This window comes from Equus caballus, chromosome 23 (genome assembly GCF_041296265.1).
Source record: "Equus caballus isolate H_3958 breed thoroughbred chromosome 23, TB-T2T, whole genome shotgun sequence".
NCBI classification, from domain to species: Eukaryota; Metazoa; Chordata; class Mammalia; order Perissodactyla; family Equidae; genus Equus; species Equus caballus.
In genome coordinates, this window is record NC_091706.1 from 15,959,547 (window position 1) to 15,982,540 (window position 22,994).

General features: G+C 49.0%; 1 protein-coding gene across 3 annotated transcripts in view; it reads left to right on the forward strand.

Annotated features, from left to right (window-relative positions):
- The first annotated feature begins 296 nt into the window (after positions 1 to 296).
- GOLM1 (golgi membrane protein 1) overlaps positions 297 to 22,994 on the forward strand; it is a 54,131-nt gene continuing 31,433 nt past the window's right edge. The window contains exons 1-3 of one of the 3 annotated variants that reach the window (XM_023627122.2): positions 297 to 454; positions 11,079 to 11,228; positions 12,845 to 13,024. In XM_023627122.2, the coding sequence (XP_023482890.2) occupies positions 11,100 to 11,228; positions 12,845 to 13,024 (309 nt within the window). In that variant the 5' untranslated portion in view covers positions 297 to 454; positions 11,079 to 11,099. Of the gene's footprint in view, positions 455 to 524; positions 1,043 to 11,078; positions 11,229 to 12,844; positions 13,025 to 22,994 lie in introns of those variants that run through there. The other 2 variants (XM_001495638.7, XM_014735382.3) reach the window with 2 other exon arrangements.

Below are 22,994 nucleotides of genomic sequence, written 5' to 3' on the forward strand. Positions count from 1 at the left end.
CTTCAGGCCCAGGGTTGCGGGGTGGTGCAGGCGGGGGAGGGGAAGTGTCCCTCCAGGTCCCTTGGCTCTGCCGCCGCCTCCCACCTGTGCGCCCCCTTAGGAAGCACCGCCCGCGCCTTTCCCCGTCCGGGGCCCGCAGAGCCCCGCGTCCGTGGCGAAAGGCAAGGGGCCCGGGTCCGGAGGCCGAGGGGCGGGGGCCGGGCGCGGGGAGGGCCGCGCGTCCCTGTGACGGCTGCGCCGGGCGCGGGCGCGGGCGCGGCCCCGGCCTCGCCTGCTCGCGCCCGCGGCACCGCCTCCCCCGCCGCCGGCGCTGCCCGGGGGCGGGGACTCGCGCGGCGTTGGCCGGAGACGCGGCGGCGCTGGACGCGGCGGGGGCGCACGGAGCGGGGAGCGGCCCGGGCCGCCTGGGAGCCGGGCCCGGAGCGCCGAGCGGCCGCCGGAGGCGCGGCGGGAGGTGAGTGAGCGGCGCGCCCCTCGCCGCCCTGGCCGCCTTCCTGCCCGCGGCTCCCTCGGCCCGGGCCCCGCGCCGGTCCCCGATCCCGGGCGCGCGCGCGGCTGCAGCCTCTGCCGGAGGCGCCTCGGGGCCGGCTCCGCGCCGCCCCGCCCGCCCCGCTGCGCTCCGTCCCGCGGCCGCCGGGAGCAGCTGGGCGAGGTTCTCGGTCCCTGCGGAAGCCGGCCTGGCCGGTGGGGGCCTTCCTTTTTGTCCCTGGCTGTGTCACGCGCGTCAGCATCGGGAGTCAAAAGCGTGCATCCCCACAGTCGCACTAGCGCCCGTCCTGCGGGCGTGATTGGCACGAGGGCGGGGACGGCTGGCCGTGCCGCTCCGCGCCTCCCCCCTCCCACCCCCCCGGGGCCCACGTTGGCAGCGGGCGCGTCCTGGCAGGTGACCGGGAGCGGCGCCGGGTCCTGGGCCGCGCCGCGGGAGCACATCCCGAGCCGGTCTCAGGGATGCTCCAGGCCCCCTCCGGGACCTGTGTTTCCCACCGTGGGCAGAGTGGAGGATCCACAGAACTTTTGCTCTGGTATACGTATAGTCTCTTGGGTTTGTATATTCTGTATTTCACATATCTTTAATATTTTTAATGATTTTTTAAATGTAAAACAAAATAGGAAAAATACCGACTTTGGCGAATGATCTTTTTAGCGGAATTTAAGAATCATTATATTCGGGATGCCATAATGATGCTAGTCATTTTCTGATGTTTGGTTTCCAGATTTGCATAACCGTACTTGTGTGACTTTCACGGTTTTGAGATTTCCTTTGTCTGGTTTGGGGTCTCCAAGACCCTGTGGCCCTAAATTATGCAAATGTTTGCGTAATGGGGCGGATTATGAAGATGTTCTACAGCCTGATGAAATATTTAACAGCTCTGGGGTGACTGTGTTTGGCTCACGGCCATCAGATTGACTCAAATTTAGTCCGTTTTAGTATTTCTGCATTTTTTGGAGCAGGAGACCTGGGGAGCAAAGGGACCTCTCCGCGGTCCTCTCCCACAAGGCATTCTAGCTCCTCCTGCGTGTGTTATAAAAGATGAAGCTAAGTTCATGCTTTTAGGGAGGATAATTTTACTTTATTTGTAAATAGAAAGCAGCAACTTAAGACTTAATTCTTAGGCCAGAACTGTTTTTAAGGTGTCAGTGTTCAAAAAGACATTGAATTCCTAGGACGTTTAAAGAAAAATGTTCTGTCTTTAAGACGTATTTTTTTCTTCTATGGAGAGGTTGTCACATTTTTATCAGTTTTGGTCAAGGGTGGGAGGAAGGAGTGGGTCCTGTTGCAACATTGCTGTAGAAGCTAGCGTGCTATCTGCTCTCTAACTGCCTGGAGGTCCAGTTATTGATGGGGGATGAAAAGGTTTTGCATTTACGTGGTTTTTTGAGGGATGGGGCAGAAGCAGCAGTGAGGACGGGTGAGGGGTCAGGCCCAGGGCTACCTTCAGTCTGTTTATGTGCCCACCTTCCCCCGGCGGGGAGAGAACTGCTGATCTTCCTGAAAATCCTGTGAAAGTGCGGCTGGCTGGCGTTCTGCACACGAAGCACAAAGGGGAGAAGGACAGAGCCTGTGCAGGGAGGAGGGGGAGGGTGGGGGTCTCTGCAAGCAGGTGCGGCTTTACAGGGGAGCAGGGGCCCGGGTGGGCACTGTAGTGAAAGGGAGCGTGAGGACAGCTTGGTCCCCAAAGACCAGCCTGGGGAGGCGGGCGGGGAGGGAGGGAGGGACGGAGGGAGGGAGGACCCAGCTGAGGGGCCTGCTGCCTTGGGCTTCAATTCAGTTGTGTTAATAGATTTACTTTAGAAAAAAGTAAATTGCCTTAGGAGGAGATTCATTTCTTTTTTTAATGACCTCACATGAGAAATAACATCCATAATTGAGGTAAGAAAAAAAGCACTTATTTTTTTTGTAAAAAAACAACAAAAAAAGAGCTTTGTTAAAATTTTTCCTAAACCTTTGCAAAAGTGGAAAGGCTGGTCTTGATAGGCTTTTGCTCCACCGTAGAAAAGTGTGAGTGGTATTTCACTTGCCCCTCCAAAAAAGTTCTTAGATTGTGGTCATTTTCTCGGCTTTTCAGGTTACTGGTGAGATTGAGAGACTTGGCGTGAAGTTTAAGAACTATTTCCTGAATTCTCGGAGAGTCTACTTTGCTTCATTCAGAAATTTCTTACACTTTCAGAAAAAAACAAAAAGCATACCTTCTCAAAATTTTACAGCATTTTTATTTTTTTAAACCGTTTAGGGCTATATAAACAGAACTACTTCTAGCTGAGATTTTAAAGATTAGTGCCTAACAGGAAAAAAAATGTGAAAATACTATATAATGTGATTATAGTGATCTATATTGTTATTTGCTGTGGTTTCCAGACGTTTTGGGTCATTTTTATTAGTAAAGATTTTAGCCCTCCCTGTGTGGGTGTGTGTGTCACGGTTGTCTTGGGTCTCGAGGCCCAGCACACTTAGGGCTGTGTTCGTTGTTAATGACAGTGGAGTTTACCCTGTTCCAAACACTTTCTTGAATTTTGAGTATTTGTGGCCCGTTTCTTCTTGGATCTGATTACTCCCTCCTAGTTTTTACTTCGTGTCGGGGCTTGTGCACAGTTGATTCAGAATGAGAAGCGTGTGCTTTGCTAGTTGTGGTCTTTGTTTGCCTGTGCTTGCATTCGTTAGTATAACTAATTTGTTCTTTTTATAGGATCTTAAAACTTCATATCTTTTGTAAGACTTAGTTATAATTTGTTAGTCTACCCCACTGTGCGTCTGCCAACAAGATACGTGGCATGTGCTGAAGGCGAAGAAAAGGGAGCAGGTGGCCCTGTCAGACCTGCCCTCCCTGCTGAGGTCCTCCGAAGCTGGTGACATGTGACCCTCGGCAGAGGGACTCAGGATGCAGAGTCAGTTTCTGCTTTTATCAGCACTGTTAGTCTTTTATGGTAGTATAATGTAATTAGTATCATGTAACATAGTGTAAAATAACTAGTACAATTAGTACATACATAATTACACATATTGCTAAAACATAGTTTGTATCCTATTTTTTGGATAAAAGTAAATGTAACTTCCAGGCTTTTCTTCCCCAGCCCTGTGGAGCGGCCTGTACCCGCTCTGGGAGGCCCGTGCCCTGCTGTAGACAGCTGGCTTCTTTCTTCAGCCTCAGATCCTTCTTCCATTTGCTCTTCAGAGGACTCCCATGAAGGCAGGTGTAATTGATCCCTGCTTTTTCTTTTTTTTAAAAGAGGAGACTGAAGCTAAAAAAGGTCCATGCCACAGAGTGACACCAGAGCAGTCCCTTTCCTTAAGTATTTCCTTGGTGGCAGGTGCTTTCCTGGGTGTTTGCTGAGTTTCACACTGGCCTTGGGAGGCCTGCCCCAAGTTACCCGTGCGCAGGGAGCCCAGGAGGCTGGGAGAAGGGACTGCCTGGCTGCCACCAGCTGGAGCTGGGCCTCACGCTGCACTCTGTCTCCTCTTGGTTACCCGCCGAGGCTCAGGACCGGGACCTGGGTCGGCTTTTTGTCCCTTGAGGACAGAGATCTTCTGGCCACCTCTGTGTCCCCAGTGATGGGGTCCAGCACAGAAGAGAGCATTGGGATGAACTCAGTTTGTTTCTCTACTTCATGGTATATACATATGCTATAAACATTTTGTTTTAGAGGAAGCTGTGAAATGCTATGATTTAATCTGGGAATGCTGGAAATACAGTTTCAAAACTTGCTAATATTACCATTATATACCTTCCTTTCACCGTAATTTTTTTTGTTGTTGTTCGCTTTTGTATTAAAAATATGCTCATTGAAGAAAAAAGATTGTATAGAGTAAAAAATGAAAGCTTCGTCCCTTCTCTTCCTCTCCACAGTATACTCTCACTACGACTTCTGTGTATCGTTCCCTAAAACATTTGCTATACATTTTCTGTGGATGGAAAGATATATTCATTTATTGAAGGTGTTTCTTCAAAATTTTTCAATGAAAATGGGATCGTATGATAATTACTATTTTGCACCTTTTTTCTCGCAACAGTTTGTGTTTTGATTATCTGTTGTTCCATAGCAAACCATCTCCCAGCTTCAAACCACCTTTTTGTTGTTGCCCCTGCGGGTGGGTGGCGAGGGCTCAGCTGAGTGCTGCTTCTGCTCCATGTGATATTGGGGAGGACTCCAGCCTTTTGAGGCTGTTTTCAGCTGGGACTTCAAGGTGGCTCATTGGCCATTATCAGTTTTGAAAAGTATTGCCTTGGTGAATTCTTAGAAGGGACAAAATTTTAATATGCTAATGATTGATATAGAAAAAAATTAACTATATTTCTCTAATTTAAGTGCTGTCAGAACTGGAGGTTCTAGCCCATCATTTCTTGCTGTCTGTCATTTATAGCTGTGTGGCAGATGGATGACTCCCTATCTTTCCTGTAGTTTTTCTATATCAGTTAGGGAGAGTCCTATATAATGTTGTGCTACCCTGCACTTAGTGATCATTTCATTCTGATTAAAGAATGAGGTACCTTGTCCACACTCTATCAGTGACTTTGATTGAGATGCTCAAAGGGAGAAAAGAACGTAGACTAAGAAGTTACTTCTAAAGGAGTCCGTTTTGGGTTGCTTTTTTTGTTTTTTTTGGTGAGGAAGATTGGCCCTAAACGAACATCCATTGCCAGTCTTCCTCTTCTTTGCTTGAGGAAGATTGTCACTGAGCTAACTATCTGTGCCCATCTTCCTCTACTTTGTATGTGGGATGCTGCCACAGCATGGCTTGATGCGTGGTGTGTAGGTCTGTGCCCAGGATCTGAACCAGTGAACCCTGGGCTGCCGAAGTGGAGCATGCGAACTTAACCACTACACCACCAGGCTGACTCCCATTTTAGGTTACTCTTTACTTCTTAGAGAAGTAAAAAGAAACCTTATTTCTCCAGGGCAGACAGGAGAAGATTGGTTTAGGAAGACTGTTTGTGGCTGTAGATGGTGGGGTGGGAGACAATCGTAGAATAAAACCAAAGCCGAAAGACCCAGGAAAGAGTGGAGGGGACAAACAAAACTCAGCCCTTAAATGGTAGGGATGAACAAATATTTCTCCAAAGCTCAACAACACGTCTCCTCCGATGTGCCTTTCTGCTTCCCGAGAATCAGTGAGCGCAGCCGGAGCGGACTCCCTGTCTTTGGAGGTTCAGACCCCCGGCAAGGCCCTACATACCACTCATCAAGCCACGCTGTAGCAGCGTCCCACGTAAAATAGGGGAAGGCTGGCACAGACGTTGGTTCAGCGACAGTCTTCCTCGAGCTAAAAGAGGAAGATTGGCAACAGATGTTTGCTCAGGGCCAGTCTTCCTCACACACACACAAAAGTAAATACTAAGCTTATGAACAATGTATAGAGACAGGTGGCTGCAGGATTCAGCCCTGGAGCTTTGGTTTGCTGACTCCTGAACTGGAGGAAAGATTGGGGAGCTCCTGCCAAAATGTAGTCTTGGCGTCCACGTGGGATGTGGCGTTTCTTTGGAAAATTCCCAGTGCTGGAAAAAACACGATGGAATTTGATTTTTATTCATTTTCACTCCTCCATCTTGCTTTTTGGTATTTCCACTACATAACACTAGGTGTGTGCGTTAATTAAAAAATTTTTCTTTTTAAAAAAATTTTTATCGGGATATAATTGATGTATAACATTCTGTTAGTTTCAGTTGTGCGACTTTATGATTCATTATTTGTATATATTGTGAAGTGATCACCAAAGTGAGTCTAATTAACATCTGTCACCATACCGTTACAAAATTTTTTTTTCTTGTAATGAGAACTTTTAAGATCTACTCTCTTAGCAAGTTTCAAATATGCAAGACAGTGTCGTTAACTATGGTCACCATGAACCTTTTTCCTTATAAGCTGTCAGCTTCCAGGATAGGGGAAAACATGGTGTTTATACTGGAGGGTGGGGGAGTGAGAGGAGATTCTGTGTACTTCCTGGTAAATTTTTAAAGCAATCTAAGGGGAATACAATGGATTTGGTCATTTAATTCTCTGGTTTAGAGCAGGAATCCACAGACTTTCTCTAAGGGGCCAGGTAATAAACGTTTTAATTGTCATAATGACCCTCTAAATGGCTGGCTCTCAACTATTCAACTCTGCCTTGTAGCCAGGAAGTCGTGAAGGGGCGTGGCTGTGTTCCGCAAAACTTTATTTAGAAAACAGGCCAATGATGGCCTGTGGGCCTTGGGATGCTGACCCCAGGCTTGGAGACGTTTTTGGGACAAGGTAGAACATTCTTAAACCCTCAAAAAAATGCTGGTGACTGAGTCCTTCACAGACCCTGAGGTGCTGTGCTTGGGTGTTCCCAGGTCTCTGCTCATTGCAGTGGCTTCTGAGTGAAACTTCCTCCTGCACACCTCCGGCTCTGGGCTCTCAGATCCAGATGAGGCCAGTTCCTCTGAGAAGGAATAAAGGTGTGGCTCCCCCACTGTTTGGAAAAGCTGTGTTGTTTCAACAGTGGTGACATTGGTCAAAGAAACTAATCTGATTTGATTGCTTGTGTGTATTTGCCTAAGTGATTAAAAGCCCTATGTGAAAATAAGGAAATGAAAAACAGATATTTAACTAGGAGGGTCAAGGGGCTTGTGGATTTGGCAGGTTGCCCATTTTCTTTTTTTTTTTTGGTGGGGGAGGAGATCGGCTCTGAGCTAATGTCTGTTGCCTGTCTTCCTCTTTTTTTTCTCCCCAAAGCCCCAGTGCATAGTAGTATATATCCTAGGTGTAGGTCCTTCTGGTTCCTCTATGTGGCCCGTCTGAGCAGTGCCATGTTCGCGCCCAGGATCTGAACCAGCGAACCCTCGGACCACTGAAGCGAGTGTGCAAACTTAGCCACAGGGCCGGCCCCTGGGCTGTCCATTTTCATATGCTTTTTTTTTTTTTTTTTTTAAGTAATTAGAGGTCTCTGTTCTCGTATAAAACTTTTTTTTGTCTTACGAGTAAACAGTTTTAACCAATTGGTTGAATTTTTTAAATTAATTAAGCCAGTAGGAAAGAATCTGCAGGATTTTCATGACTTTTCCAATTTACTAAGAAACTTTTAATGCAGAAGCACGCCGCTTAACTCCCACTCCAGGGAGGCCTGGGGTTTCACAGGCTGTCTGGTTTAGGTTAATCATTTTTCAGTGTGTCAGATGCCTATAGTCAGATGAGACGACACACTTTCTGGAGCCTAAATTAAAATGAATACATCTTTTTGACGCAGTTCCGTCTCCTCCAGTCCACATAAATTCTAAGGTGGGGAAAGGAGAGCGTTTGCGACATCTGACAGCCATAAACTCGGGCCCTGAGGTATTGCCCTTAGTCGTCGTCAGCCTTTGCCATTTTTCACCTGTGTCGTCCCTTTTTACTCAGCAGCAGTGGTTTCTAAATGAAAAGATGCTCATTTATGCTCATAACTAAAGAAGTGTATTTTAAAATATCGTTAATGCGATTGCCAAATATTAGTTAACATATTGTGTGAGAAAACAGACGTGCTCGTGCTGCTGGAGGGAGGGTCAATTATTGGAGGCGCTTTGGAAGCCAATATGGTATCATCCATCAAAACTTTTTTAGAGTTTAGGTTTATGAAAGAGTTGCAAAAATAGTGCAGAAGGCTCTCCTATATCCTTCACCCGCCTTCCCCTGATGTTACCATCTCACATACTCAGAGAATTTATCAAAATGGAGAAATTAACTTTGGCACTGTCTGATTAACTGAAGTACAGAACTTACTGAGATTTCAGTTTTTCCCCTGATGGTCTTTTTCGGTTGGAAAAGATCCTGGACAGGATCCTGCCTTGCATTTAATTGTCATGTTTCTGTAGTTAATAAGTCTGTGACAGTCTTATCCTTGTTTTTCTTGATCTTGACACTTTCTGAAGAGTGCTGGTCAGGTGTTTTATGGAATGTCTCTCAGTTTGGGTTCCTCTGAATTTTCCTGCCAGTGCATCAGGCAGTACGTGAGGCTATTTGTCTCATTTCTGTGATGTTAGCCTTGATCGCGTGGCTAAGATGGTGTCTGCCAGGATTCTGCACTGTAAAGGTACTATTTTTCCTCTGTAATTTGTGAAATATTTTGGAGAAGACACGATCTGTCCATTTTAAATGCATGTGTATTTTGGCCCAGCAATTCCACTTACAGAAATTTATGCACAGCTGTCCGTGATTTATTTCCTCTCCTGCAAAGTGGGCGTGATGATGCCCCTGGAACTGGTGGGAGCACTCAGTGGGGCCCTGTACTTGAAGCTCTCCGTCGGTGCCTCACAGGCAGGCGGCTCCCTGCTGGTTCCCCCTCCCGTCCCAAACCCTTGGGGCCAGAGGTATTTGGAATTCAGAATTTGTTCAGAATTCAGAAGAGAATAAAATGCATTTATTATACATTATGTGACAGCCCCGGGGGGATCTGCGGCAGCGCCCGTAATCAAACACGTATCTTTCTGCAGCAAAATGTGTGAATATTCACATGAGGGGGAAAGATAGAGACTAGGTAGCTTCAGGTGAGTTCTGATCAGACCTTGGTCTGAGGTCGGGCCAGGTCTTGTTCCTGGATGAGTTTTTAAAAATCTCTTTGGGTTTTAAAAACTATTTTGGATTTCAGAATTGTGGATAAGGGATGGTACCCCTGGATAAGCATTTGCAAACACAGGTGTGGATATGTGAGAGTGTTTGTGGCAGCATTGTTGGAAATAAGCCTTGAAAACCTCGAAAGGCCCTCTGGGAGATTAAGTAAATCCTGGCAAACAGTGATGCCCTATTCAGGCCTTTCAAGAGAATGGACTAAACCATACTGTGCTGCTAGGAAAAGGGTGACAAGACATATTATTGAGAGGTTACATTACAGAACACTATGCATGATCTTGTTTGGATTAAAATATATGTATCGATGCTTGTATATGCATGCATGAACATGGAGAATGACGTCTAGAAGCGTGGCTGCACATTAGAATCACCTGGGGAGATTAAAAATACCAATGTCTGGGGGCTGTCCTAAACCCACTGAATAGGAGGAGGAGTGGGGTTCACGTGTCGGTGTTCCAGGAAGATGTCCCAGGTGGTTCTGATGCCCTGCGAGGGTTGCCAGCCGCTGGAGGAGGAGGCGGGCTTTGGAGAGAGAAGAGGGGGACTTCTAATTTTACACTTCTGTGTACTCTGTGTGGTTTTTCTCCCTAGTTGTATTTGTACTTTTGTATTTGAAAAAAAAGTTTAAAAGAATAAAAAAGACTTTTGCAATCAAAATCACATATGATAAAGCAGTGCAGACACTTTTTTAGTGGACCTATAGAATCTTCCAGAAGTTTATTATTTCTGAGCATTCCTCTCCTTTAGTATGTACAGTGCCTGCTGATATCAACTAATAATTGAATTTGAAACATTGTTTTCCTGTTTTATCCTGAGTGACCAGAAGCTGGTGAGGAAGGCGCCAGCGGAGGCTGGATTCCGCCGTCTGTTCCATACGTAGGAATTCTGGTGGCCTTTACTGTAGGTGATTCACCAGGTTGCTTGTTGATGCCCCTCTCGGCTGCCACCCTAGTACCGGCTGCTGAGAAAGAAGCCGTCTCCCGGGACACACTTTGACAGGACTGCCGTACGTGGGGTGAGAGCTCTGTCAGCTCTTACAGGTTCTCAGGAACTTTGCCTGGAAGGTGCGTCCCTGGCGCTCTCTCCTGCCTCTCCCACTGCTGGCCGCACCTGGCAGGAAAGCGTGTGTGTTGTGAGCCTGCTGATTGCACGGACAGCGTTGATTGTGTGCGCTGCCCTCCCTCTGGTCAGGTCCTCTTTTATCTGGCTCAGCAGAGCCGTGTGGAAGAGTCCACTTCCTTGGCCTTAGTGACCAGTGCTGGTATCCAGCCAGGCCTGGTTTGGCTTGAAGCCTGTGAATGGAACTGATAGCAGCTCCTTTCGTGTGAGCTGCGTTTGTGTTTCTTTTAAGCAGCTTGGCGCTCTGCAGCTCTCGAAGTCTCTGCCTACTCGCCGTGCTGTGTGCCATTCTGCGCTGTGCCCACACTGATCCAGGCTCTGACAGGAGGGGGCAGGTGGCACAGGAAGCCAGGGCCAGTCCTTGTTACTGCTGCTGGGCCCTGTCTGAGCAGCGAGCGCTGTGGTAGCTCACAGTACGAGGCCACACTCCTCCAGGATGACTTCCTGCTTTGCTCAGGAGACACGTTAATTAGGTGTCATTACTAATTCTGTCAAAGGGCAAAACCGTCCCTTGTTAGGAATGAAATCACAAAGCCCTCTGGCTAATAAGGAGAAACGGATTGTCTTTAATATGACATGGAAGCACTTAATGTTTGTTCTTGCTGTTGACCGATAAGTAATTCTCAGACCTTGCGGGGAGGCAGGAGGAGGCTGACGCGTGCGAGAAGTGCTCTCCTGCCTGCGCTCCAGGAGCCTGTCCGGGGAGCCGGCCGGCCGCCTGGTCGGGGCGCGCACCACTGCAGCCCACCGTTCTTCCTCAGGGCCAGCTTCACGATTCCAGGAGGAAATGCTCCTCGTGCCTGGGGGCAGGCCGCCTCTCTGTGGCTGTGGTGGCGGCTGTGGCCTGCTTTGGGCATGGTAAGGCTGGCGTTGAGGCTTACGTATTTGTTTTCTTTTGGCAGCTCCTCAGCCCTGCCTTTGAGATGAGGGGACTGGGCAACGGGCGTCGGAGCATGAAGTCGCCGCCCCTTGTGCTGGCTGCCCTGGTGGCCTGTATCATTGTCCTGGGCTTCAACTACTGGATCGCCAGCTCCCGGAGCGTGGATCTCCAGGTGTTCTGTTTGTCTTGTCTTTGTGGATGTCATGGAGTATGTGATGTTGCTGGGTGGCGGGCCCGAGGGATTTGTCACTTGTCATGAGGCACCTTGCTCAGTGGTGTGCGACGCTGTAATGCGGGTTCAGGGGTGTGCAGATCCCGCCGCAGCCCCAGGCCTGACGCTCCACACCACCTCTGCTCTTGGCTGGGAAAGGACCCCCCATGCCTTCTTAGACTGCGCCAGAACATCCCTCTTGGCTTGTCATGTCAGTTAATTTTCAGCCGAGCCATTTGGGCCGGTTCTGGGAAGACAGCTTGCTTACGTCCTCTGACCACAGTCCTTTCTGGTCCTCCAGTTCACACTAGATACCAAAGAGCAGTGGTGTAAACGTATTTGGATAATGGGTGTGAGAAATGTTTTCAGAGGTAGCAATCTTTATCATCATCACTTAATGATAATTTTAGCTTTCCTATCTATTGTTGCCTGCTGTGGGTCAGGCACCGTGCTGGGCAGTGACAAAGGCCCTCCTTGACCAAACTCAGGCTTCTCTGAGCCCTCCTCTCGACCAGGCCTCCGTCTTGGCCCCCAGGTTGTGTGTGGCCTGCCCAGCTGAGCTTAGCAGGGAATCCTGCCAAGTCATCCCCCACCCCTGATACCTGATCAAGCTCCTCATCCCTCATGCTTGGAGTCTAAGCCCTTGGCCTTCAGCAAGGATCCTGTGAGGCCAGTTTAGCAAGAATCCCCTACCCTCCATGTCTCCTCCTAATACTCTGCCCCCACTGGGCCCCGCACTCCGCTCTTTGGCTGTAAATCCTGCCTTTGCCGTCTTCAGAGCTGAGCACAATTCCTCTCCCAGCAGCCACAGTCCTGACCCCTGTTGGAGAAGTCTTGAATAAAGTTTCCCTTACCGTTTTAACAAGTGTCAGATAACTCTGCTTTAGCGGTACCTTACATACATGATCTTCTTTTGAACACAGACTTTAAGTTTGGGACTTTACTTTTGCCATTTCATAGGCGGGCAAACTGAGGCACAGAGAGGTGAAGTCCAGGGGAGCTGGATCCAACCCAGTCTCTGACGCGGAGCTGGGGCCCTCAGCCATGGAGCTGAGTCCCGTCTGCGGGTTTGGTCCTGCTCTCTGGCTTGGCTACCCGGGGTTCTGGTGCTCCTGTTCCCCGGGCACATGTGGTCTGGTGTCTGGAGTTGGGGAGCTGGATCTGTTCTCAGAAATTTTGTCCAGTACAGAGTTGTCAAGTGCTCTGTTAGCAGGGGAAGGAACTGAGATTTTGAGCACCGGCTCACACCAGGTAAAGCCTGAGGCATTCATCTGCTTAGCTCGGTTAAGCCTCAGAGAACCCCTTTGAGGGGTGAGGTGTGTTTCCATGGAGACACCGAAGCAGGGGAGACACCGAAGCTCAGAGAAGTGAATTCCTCCACATGTAGCACCATTTCTCTAGAAAAACCTGCTTTAGCTTCTAGACAACTGGCCTACAAGATCGAGCCGTGGGAGCACACTGTGGGTAAGGCTTGGTGCTGGCTTTGGGCCCCGATGCTGTCTTTACTGAGGGAGCTTCGGTGGACTGCTCTCCAGAGGTGGCTCGACACTTGCCCTTATGCTGTGCTGTCCTTGTAGACACGAATCATGGAACTGGAAGGCAGGGTCCGCAGGGCGGCTGCAGAGAGAGGCGCTGTGGAGCTGAAGAAGAATGAGTTCCAGGGAGAGCTGGAGAAGCAACGAGAGCAGCTTGACAAAATCCAGTCCAGCCACAACTTTCAGATGGAGAGCGTCAACAAGTTATACCAGGATGAGAAGGCAAGACCCGTTTTGTTTTCCTCTTAATTCTGTTCCAGCCAAATTCTTCTCAATGGGAAGATGAGCGGCTGTGGGTATATCTAGGTGATTGTGTAGAATTTGCCTCTTAATCAAGCCTTGGGCATCTCCCCCACCTCCCCTTAGTCTCTGGGTGGGCTTGCTGTAAAACCTTTTGCAGTGGTGATAAATGGGAGAAATGCAAAATGGATCAGACTCATCCTCCTTTTGGCTTTTTTTCTTACTTTTTACGAACATGGATTAAGTACCTGCTCTGTGCCAGCCTGTGCCAGATGCTTTATAGCATCTGTGCCCTCGAGTATCTCATGCCGAGAGGAGATCAGACCTTTAATCAATGCTACCAAAGAATGCAGGGGACTCAGGAGTGCTGGTTTTTAAAAAAGTTAAAAATCAGATCCTACATAGATTAGCAAGGGGCATCCTGCTAGTGAACACATCTAAGCTTTCTGTGTCTTGCTTTTTCTGTTAGGAAGGCGTGGCTGCACTTTGCTGTGAATTAAATTGTGTAAAGGTGTGAGTTACTAATATCCTCTATCCTAAAGCACATCACACTCACGACTGCATGTTACCTAGAAGGGCTCAGCCCTCACCACTAATGCCTGCGCCTCTGGCCGTGGAATGTTTGATTCATTGGGAGAAGGCAGTATTACGAAGGTGGACTTGGTTTTATTATGAACTGCTGGCTAGCACTTCGCCAGAAAATGAATCACTTTTAGGTGGGCCTCAGACTTTTCTTACGTAACTGGTTTAAAATGTGAGAAATACTTTTTTTTTATTTGCAGAGTATTTCCCCATTTTCACAAATGTACATTTCTTCTCTGGGAGTTGTTCCAATTTTAATGCTGTTATAGTAAAGTGCTTCCTGATTTTTCATCACTTGGTTTGTACGTGGGCGACACTGTTTGTGCCCCTGAAATCTCCTTTAACTGAGTAAACGAGAACCTAGACGTTTCTCAGTGTGTACACGGACAGAACCCCTCAAAGGACGTTTTGGAGGAAGTAGAGTTTGTTCTCAAGGAAGAAAGTTTGCACAAGTTCCGTCTGGGATTTGCAGGACGTGCAGAGAGGTCTCTGGCACCCCGGCCTCCTGCTTGGTTAGGAAGGAGGAGTGTGATGGGCGCTGGGGGGTGTTGGCTGGGAAAGTGGACCCGGGAGGGACCAGCAGGATCGCCCGCAGAGCCTGGGCTGAGATGGGTTCCCGGGCTGGGCAAGGCAAGGTGGGAGGGCCGTCCATGCTGGCTGAGCACTTCTGCAGTGCCCGGTACTGGGCGCGGACCAGCCAGAGCGCGGGTTTCCATCTGGAGGTAGAAAGGAAAATAAGGTCTTGTGTGTGTCTGTGTGCCGCCTCTCCTCCCCTGTGTGTGTGTGTCATTACGTGAAAATTTAACTCTCTTTTCCTTTGGAAGAACTGTCTTTTACTGTGGACCTCTGGCCTGTCTACATTTTTGTTTTTAACTTTTTCATTGTGAAATGGTAGTGATAGAAGATAGTGTGGCCGTGTGTGTGTGTGTGTGTGTGTGTGTGTGGTGTTTGGTGGTTACTTTTAAGTGTCATTGTTGTCTTAACTCCATCAGTCTACTACATGCTTCTGAAATTCTACTGGCCCATGAAACCCAAAATCCTGGGAGCAACTGTCTGTCTCTTCATGCTCCTCCCAGCTTCTGGACATTGTTGTGCGTTGCATGGAAGTGGGTGCATGTTTCGGGTGGAGAGAAGGAAAAGAGGTTGCAGGGTAATTTCTGCTCATGGGGTGTCCTGCCCCAGCCTGGGTGTGCATGCGTGGGGCCCCCAATTCCTGTGAAACGGGCTGCAGACAACCAGGCTTGCGTGTCGTGTGGGCAGAGTCCTGAGGATGCACAGAACCATTCGTTGCAGAGGGGTCACGGTGACAGTCAGTGAAGCATCATCCCCACAGGCAAGTCCTCGAGATGGAAATGCTGGTTCATTTGAGCGTAGTCTGTGGTGGAGCTAAGACCACAAATTTGGAATTCTTTGAAATCTGATTGGCCTGCTGTTTGCTAAGAACATCTGCCTCTAAAGGAAGAAATGAGAGGGAACATCTTCCAGCCAGAAACAGGGGACTGGCTCACCTCTGTTCTTTCTTTTAAAGGCAAGCTGTGACTGGGAAGCCAGGGCTACCATCCCCGTGGCTAATGCTCTTTTTTTTTTTTTTAAAGGTATGCTTTTTGGTGAAGAAGATTGGCCCTGAGTTAACATCTGTTGTCAATCTTCCTCTTTTTTTTTCCCCCTCCCCAAAGCCCCAGTGCATAGGTGTACATCCTAGTTGTAAGTCATTCTAGTTCTTCTATGTGGGACACCGCCTTGGCATGGCTTGATGAGCGGCATGTAGGTCCACACCCATGACCTGAACCAGTGAACCCTGGGCCGCTGAAGTGGAGTGCATGACCTTAACCTCTCAGCCATGGGGCTGGCCCCCTCACCTTGGTTCTTAATGCTGCAGTTTTATGGCTTTTTTAAAAAGGGGGCAAAATGTAAGATCTCTCTCCTCCTGCCCCACCTGCAAGTTCAAGAACTGTTTGAGGGTCCAAGGGGAGGGCGGCCCTTGTCGTCAGAATAAACAGCTGATCATAGATAATGAAAATCGAGGAGTCCCAGTAAAGAAGGTAGACTGCACGTTTGAAAGAGGGTCAAATAGCCACTGGAAAACAGTGAGGGTCCTTGTTCGTTTGGCGTTTTTAACTTTTAGGTTATGTGATACAAAGTTCTTGTCTTTTGAGGTTGGGGGGCTAGTTTCTTAGCTCCAGGAGGCTTTTAGCTGGGCTGGGTGTAGTGGTGCAAGGCATGGGGTATCCGGTCAGGCAGACCTGGGTTCAAGTCCTTGTTTTCCTCAGCTCTGTGATTTTAGGCAAATCTGTTAAATTATTTGGACCTATTTTCTCAGCTGTCAAGTGGAAAAAATAACAGAATCTCATTACAAGTGACTGAGGATTCAGTGAGATACTTATAAAGGGTGTGGCATGGTGCTTCACTTGGGGTAGAAGCTCAAAAAATGGTGGTTACTATTCTTACAACTAGTTGTAGTAACTAGTAGTAGTAGCAGTCGTCGTCACAGTAATAGTAAAAGCATAGCAGTGGAGGTAATAGTGAGCCACAGCATCAGTAGTGATCGTATATGTGTATTCTTTTGTATGGACTCCTTTTTTTCCTCCCAAGGTGAAACCGTGAAACCAGATTGTCCTAGCTTTAAGAAGGGATGAAGAAGTTGCTGGGGTGTCTGTTAGAACCAAGAGCAAACGGTGCCGCTGGGCCATGGATAGAGTACCAGTGACAGCCCCTGCCCCAGCCAGGAGGGCTCACGCTTACTGCTCTCCGCTCAGCTGGGTGTGGAGCTCAACATCTCATGGGATTGTTTCCTGTATTCCTCTCGACAGCCTCAGGAGGTTGGCGCTCATCTTACGGGGGAAGGAACTGAGGCCCAGAGGGGCTTAGTAACCGTCCCCCAGGATGAGGCCTGGACCCTCACAGCCCCCAGGAGGCCTCCCTCCCTGCCGCTGGCCGCCCTCTGCTCTGGGCACGTACGGCTGCTCTGGGCCCCGAGAGGCTCCTCGGAGTTCTCGGTCACCTACGAGCACAGAGGGGCGTGGATGGGTGGGCCTCAGCGGAAGCCAGGCCGCCTCAGTCGATCGCTGTTGGAGCTGGGTGGTGGGATTGTTTTTCCATCTCCTTGCTTCGAAGGACTGCCATATTCCACCCAGCTCGCCTTTGTTGCCGACTTCAAATTCTCAGGCAAAAAATGTGTGATTCTCTCAGTATGGCCAGGCAGCTCCCAGAGAAGTAGGGCTGGTCCGTCGCCCCAGCGACTTGCCTTTACCTTATCTCGTTTCGTATCTTAGGAGCTTAGCACTTGTGTTTGAATTGGAATGACATTCTTTTTCAGAATTTTGAAGAATCGTTTGATGGTCTAGTAGTGATTCTCAGCCATGGGAGGGGGCAGTTTGCAAGTCTTAGATGGCCTGGAGACCTCCAGCCCCTGCCAGCGTCCAGCCGGGGCAGGCACTGTAGTGCTCAGGTGGGGGCCTGGGTAGAAGCCTGAGAACCAAACCGAAAGGCAAAATGTGGTGATGAAATTGGTGCTTTGGGTCAGCGCTGTGTCGTAGAATTCCCTGTGATGGAGGAAACGTTCTCTGTGCTCTGCCCTGCAGCAGTCACTGGCCACGTCTGGCTTTTGAACACCAGAAATACGGCTGGTGGGACTGACAAACTGAATTTTGAGTTTTATTTAATTGTAACTAATCTAAATTTAAAAGCCAAATGTTGGACAGTGCGGCTTTGGAGGAGAGAGGCGGAACTCCGGGAGAAAGCCTGGTTTGGGCCTGTGAGGTGCAGAGTCTGCTCTGCGGAGAAGCCGCTGGGCCCTTCGCTCGCGTCTTTGGCGCCCGCTCCCTTTCTCTGTGGGTTCCGAGTCGGGTGCTGGAGGACGAGGCCGCCTTCTGATTGGGTGGCTGTGCCCTCTGGAAGCCTGCGACTGTTCCGTGATGCAGCAGGCTGGGCTCCGCTTATCCGCTGGCTGGCGTTTGCGCCGCCCCTTGGGCATGTTGACTGCCTGGTTACGGAAGCTGTTTCAGAGCCAGAGCCCTCTCCCAGGCGCGTCACTGTCACCCGGGAGCTCACCCAGAAAAATACGCCGGCTCAGGATCCCTGGGTGCTGGAGAAAGTCCTCAGAGGACAGAGCGTTTCTTGGAGATTCCGCGCACCCGTGCACGCGCAGTGTCTTCTGAGCGCTCAGGCCGTCGTGACGCAGCCACTGATCCGGAGACCGGCGTGGGGCCCAGGTGTTTTGTGTTGTTATTTTAAAAATAAAATTGCTTTCTTAGGGTTTTTATTTTCATTTTTTTGGCCCTGCCTGAATGAAACGATTTAAAAAGTAGAGGGCATTATAACTAAGAGCTATAACTCTTTTAAAATAATTTGGCAGTGCTGTTACAAAGTAATGGCCATTAATACTTTCTTTCTGAGATCTTTTCGCATTTTTACCCATTATTATTGGGATCTTTGAAAATGTTCAGAAGACATGTCAGAGACTCGCTGCTCACCGCTTTTTCCCCAGATGGCCGACTCACCCAGAATTGGAACACGGGGCGTCTCCAGTCCTTGGCACTGGGACCAGCTCACTCAGGCGCCCTGCGAGTGTCACCTGAGATGGGTAGACACGTGGCAACGTTACACGAGCGTCTCCGCAGCTGCGCTCTGGTGACGAAATGAGACCCAGACAGTTTTACGTTGAAATAGCTGGACCTGCAGGAAGGTCAGAAGAACAAGCTAACACCTGTGTGCTGCTCACCCAGAAATCTTTTAAAACAAAAACATGAATAGAGGCCCTCTGTGTCCCTTCTCAGTCCCTTCCCTCTCTCTCTCCTGCCCAGAGATGGGCACTAGGATGGACTTTAATGATGAGCCTTCTGGTTTGTATTTCTGAACTTTGACAGCATGCAGCCAAAAGCAATACATGTTTTTTAAATTTTTGAGTTTTTAATGTGCATGTTTGGTTGCTCCGTTACTCTTTGTAGTAAGCACTGTTTTTGAGGTCTTTTTTTATTTCATAGTTCTGGATCACTCCTTCTAACTGCTGTGCCCTGTTTCTTTGTATAAATGAACCATGGATTCTCAGCCCCATCAGTGAGCCCTCAGGTAGTTTCTGGCATCTCCCTGTTACAGAGGAGGTGACAGTGGCCGTGCTTCCACAGGGCTCCCTCCGCAGTACAAGTGTCTCCAACCCCACGGTGTTTTTCTGATTGTAGCTTAGGACCCATTAGTGAGCTGTGAGTAATAGTTTATTGGGTTATGACCCACAGTAAAAAAATTAAGAATGTTACAGTGTTATTGTACATGGTAAGTATTGTTTAGTGAATCCATTGTGTCAGTTTATATAAAAACTCTGTATATGTGTGAATGTACTGAATTATAAGGTACCCTTTGGCATTGTGGGTCACAGTCAAAAGAGTTTGAAGGATACGGGGATAACCCTGAAAGTTGAATGACTGGACCTGAAGCTGCACATATTTTCATTTTTATTAGCTGTTGCTCATTGAAAGTGGTCCCACTGTTGTCTTTCACTTTTGGCGCCTTCCTGGCCTCTTCCGTTTTCACGAAGCGCAGCCCTTGGATGAGGGAGAAGCCTGGCACAGAGGGAGCCCGTCAGCGGCCCTGCATTTCTGTGTGTGATGTCTCACTCTTCTTTTCTGATTTGCCCCACTCTAAGCCATGTGCCTGATCATTGGCTGTGTCTCATAGGTTTGAGATGGGCACTCAGTAGTAGAAATTCAAGCTTTTGGTGAATGAATAAATGAATGGGAATCTCCCGGAAAGACCAGTACTTGCTAGATATCTAGCATGTGCCTGGGGCCCTTTGTCCTCAGCACCTTGCATTCTGTTTGGCGGAAGAGGAGATTCCTTCAAATGACTAGAGAATAAGTAAGTATTAGCAGCAATAGGAGTTCCATGAAGGGAGAGCTCAGCATTGGCTAAAGGAGTTGGAGTCTTTTCCTGAAAAGACTGGGTTTGATCCTTGGAGGTTAACATGGGATTTAGAGAAGTTTGTGGAGGAAGAATGGCCTTTCAGCGTGTAGAGTAACATAAAGCAAAGGGTTAGAGATGGGAAAGCAGAAGGTGTGACAAATCCCAGCTGGCTGTTTGGGAAGTCCGTTGGGAGATAAAGTTGTGCAGTGGCATGTGTCGTTGCCTGCCCTGTCTAAAGGCCTCCCTTCTCTGGAGAATGGCCCTTCACCGTCACTGCTGCCCACCTGGAAGGCTAGGTGGCCGTGTTTGTTCCATTTTCATGGCCCACAGCCCATTGGATGAGGGGAGAAACCTGGCACAGAGGGAGAGCCTTCATTGGCCAGGGCATTGACCAATCAATCAGATTCTCTGTCTTGATAATTTGAACCACAGACTCTGATCATTTGCTAGCAGATACTTCAAATGAGACTTCAACTGAATCTTGGGGATTGAACTGTCATTTTCATTTACTTTTTTTCCTGCCTCCCTGTCTGTTACAGAAATACGTGTGGTTAGGACGGTTTGACTCCATGAATGCAGTTATGCAAGTTCATGTGTATTTATATAACTTGGAAGCCCTGGTATGGTCACTTCCTAAGCCATATATAAAAAGGGATATCCAGCTTTGTTTTGAAACAGGAAATGATTGTGTGTAAGTCAGCCTTAAGTAATTTTTAAAAAAGTTGTCTTTTTCTTAATTATCAAAAACTTGTTATTGCAGACAGTTTTGAAGATAAAATTAAAATCACCTGTAATCCCATCACTCAGGACAGGTGACTTGATGTCTGAAATGCTCGGGAGACGAGTCTGGGAGCCCTTGGGTTAATCATGGCGCGTGGTCCAGGGTGTGTTGAGCTTCCCGCCATTGTGTTCATTTTTTGAGCACTGGCCAAAAGTTAGAGTCAGAGCTTCACTTTCCGTATTTGTGTTTGTGACAGTCTCTCAAGGCCAGTTTCTCGCAGCCATTTATCAGCGTGGACATTTAGACTTTCCACTTATTTGTTACAGTATGTGAATTAACCCTGCAGTAGTGCAGAGAAAGTCCTTTGAGGAACATTTCGTTTGTAATGAAAATCCAGCTCCCATGTCATTCTTGAAGGGAAGCAACTGCCCTGGAAAAGGAGAGGTTGCAGAGTGGAAGGGCAGAAGAGGGGGTGCTGGAGATGCGTTAACTGTTGTGTGTCCAGAGAGAAAAGCTTATAGCTGGAGGCAGCTGGCAAGGTGGAGAGAGACTGGCCACATTGAGGAGGCCACGCAAGCTTCCAGGTTTCTCCCCTCTCGCACAGTAACTTGGGGCCTGAGGAGGCTCTAGAAAGCATTGTTTCAGGAGTGGGATGAAAACGTCCTACTTTTAGAGGGCTTTCCTGTTGTAAGTGACCAGTTAGTTGGAGTTTCTGTGGTTGCTGGACGGTGAGAGCTGGGAGAGCCAAGGTTAGGACCTGGGGGTGGAGCCCCAGTCAGTTGCCGCAGCATTCGCTGCTGTGAATGACTCCCTCTGAGATTTTGCCCCTTAAAAAGGAGATCACTGACGTTAAGAAGTCTGGGCATTTGTCCCACTTCAGAGTTTTCACAGTGCTTTCACACACGTGAACCCATTAAATTTCTCAAAGTGCCTGACAGGGGACAGGTGTCGTCACTCTGAGACGGAGGTGAAGACGGAGCCTTGAGAGGTCACCTGCCGGCTCCTGGGACCTGCAGAGCGGCCGGCGGGGGCTGGGCCCAGGCTGCTGGCTCTTCCCATCTCCCTTGCTCCACCACTGAGTCCTCATACAGCCAGACACAGTTCTCACAGTGTTCCAGCTGCTTCTCTCGGGGCCAGCTTTTCTTGCCCACCTGAGAACGTGGTGATTTTCTTCTGGAGGGTTGGCTTTCCTGGGGAACTGGAGTGGACTTGTGCAGATAAAAGTAGTGTCTTTGATTTTTATCATCTTGTATCCCTGTGAGTGATTATGAGTCAAGGGTTCTAAAGCAGCTTTTCTGTTCTTATTACCATTCATTTTCCGTATTCAGTTCTGCCCGTCCGCTCAGTATTTATTCTGCCAGATGCCATGTTTGTACCAGGTGGTGTCCATTGTCTGTGTATTTCCCCTTGAGTGCTGGAGAAAGACTAGTTAAATAGGCCTGTTGGGGTCAATTGTAGACAGAGGAATTACCTATTTTAAGCAGAAAGGATTTAGTACGGGGAAGCAGGTGCCTGCAGAAAGGTGGGAAGGGTCTGGAGGAACAGCCTCGACGGGGATAGCTCACCACAGCAGGCCCGACCCCGAGCCTGGACCAGGAGGCTGTGGCTGCACCCTTGGCTTGGAGCCAGGGGCACCCCATCCTTGCTCCATTCTGCACCTCACCCCCTAACCCTGTTCGGCGTTCCAGTCTCAGCATCTAATTGGAGTCTGAATCCTGCTGGGATTGAGTGTGGACTATGTACTGTAGCATTTGCATCTTTCCCTTCAGGAAAACGGGGCAAAAGGAGCGTGTCACAGACATGAGGACTCTGCTAGGCGGGTGGGGGGTGTTGTAAGTGCTGCGTGAGTCACTGTGAGAGCCGCCCTCAGGTATCTCACCTGCACACGCCAGGTTAGTGTGTTCCTCCCAGGAATGGCGCCTGGTGGCTGGGTGTGAGAGGGAGCGAGTGGTGTTGGGCAGAGAGTAGAGGAATGTGGAGGCCCGTTTGCAAAAGGTCCTTTAAGCCAGTAAGTTTGGACTTCAGTTTAAGCTGTGGGTCAGAGCCATCAGATCAGATCTGGGGATTTAAAAGGCAGGCCCTGGCCCCTGGGAAGTATTTTGGGGCGGGGAGGAGGCAGACCACTCAGGTGGCTCTTGACTATTTGAAGCAAAAATGATGTTGCGCATTTGAATGGAGGTAGGAGTGGAATGAATTCTGCAGGGTGAGCAGATTGGAGAGTGAGCCCGGGAGGAACCGACAGGCCTGGCGATAGATGGGATGTGGAGAGGTCTACGTAGAGGCAGAAGGTGCAAGCAGGTGCAATAAACCTCACCGAAAATCTGTTTCCCTGAAAAAAGGTGTTTCGGAACACTTTGTCTTTTCAGATTGTAAATTCTCTAATTTGCTGATTGGATGTAGCCTCAAAAGACAGCTTTGTAATTAAACTCGAGTAATTTACCTCCCGGGTTAAAAAAAAAAAGTGCTTGTTAGGAAAAACAGCAGAATACCTGATGCTCAGCAGATGCCCTTTTCTGCACTGCCCCTGCGCCAGCGGGCATGCGTGGCAGGTCTCCACCCTTCCCGTCCCCCCTTACCTCCCACGCTCAAGGGAAGGGACGTGCTGGACCTCGGGAGAAAGCTCGGGAAGGCTTGATTCAGACTGCTGTGCTTTTACAGTGCACCTTGGGTAGGTCCACGAGGAAGGCGTCCTCTGGTGGTGTGCGGTGGCCGTGCTCCGTCGAGCACATGTGGCCCACACAGGTACCGGGCTTC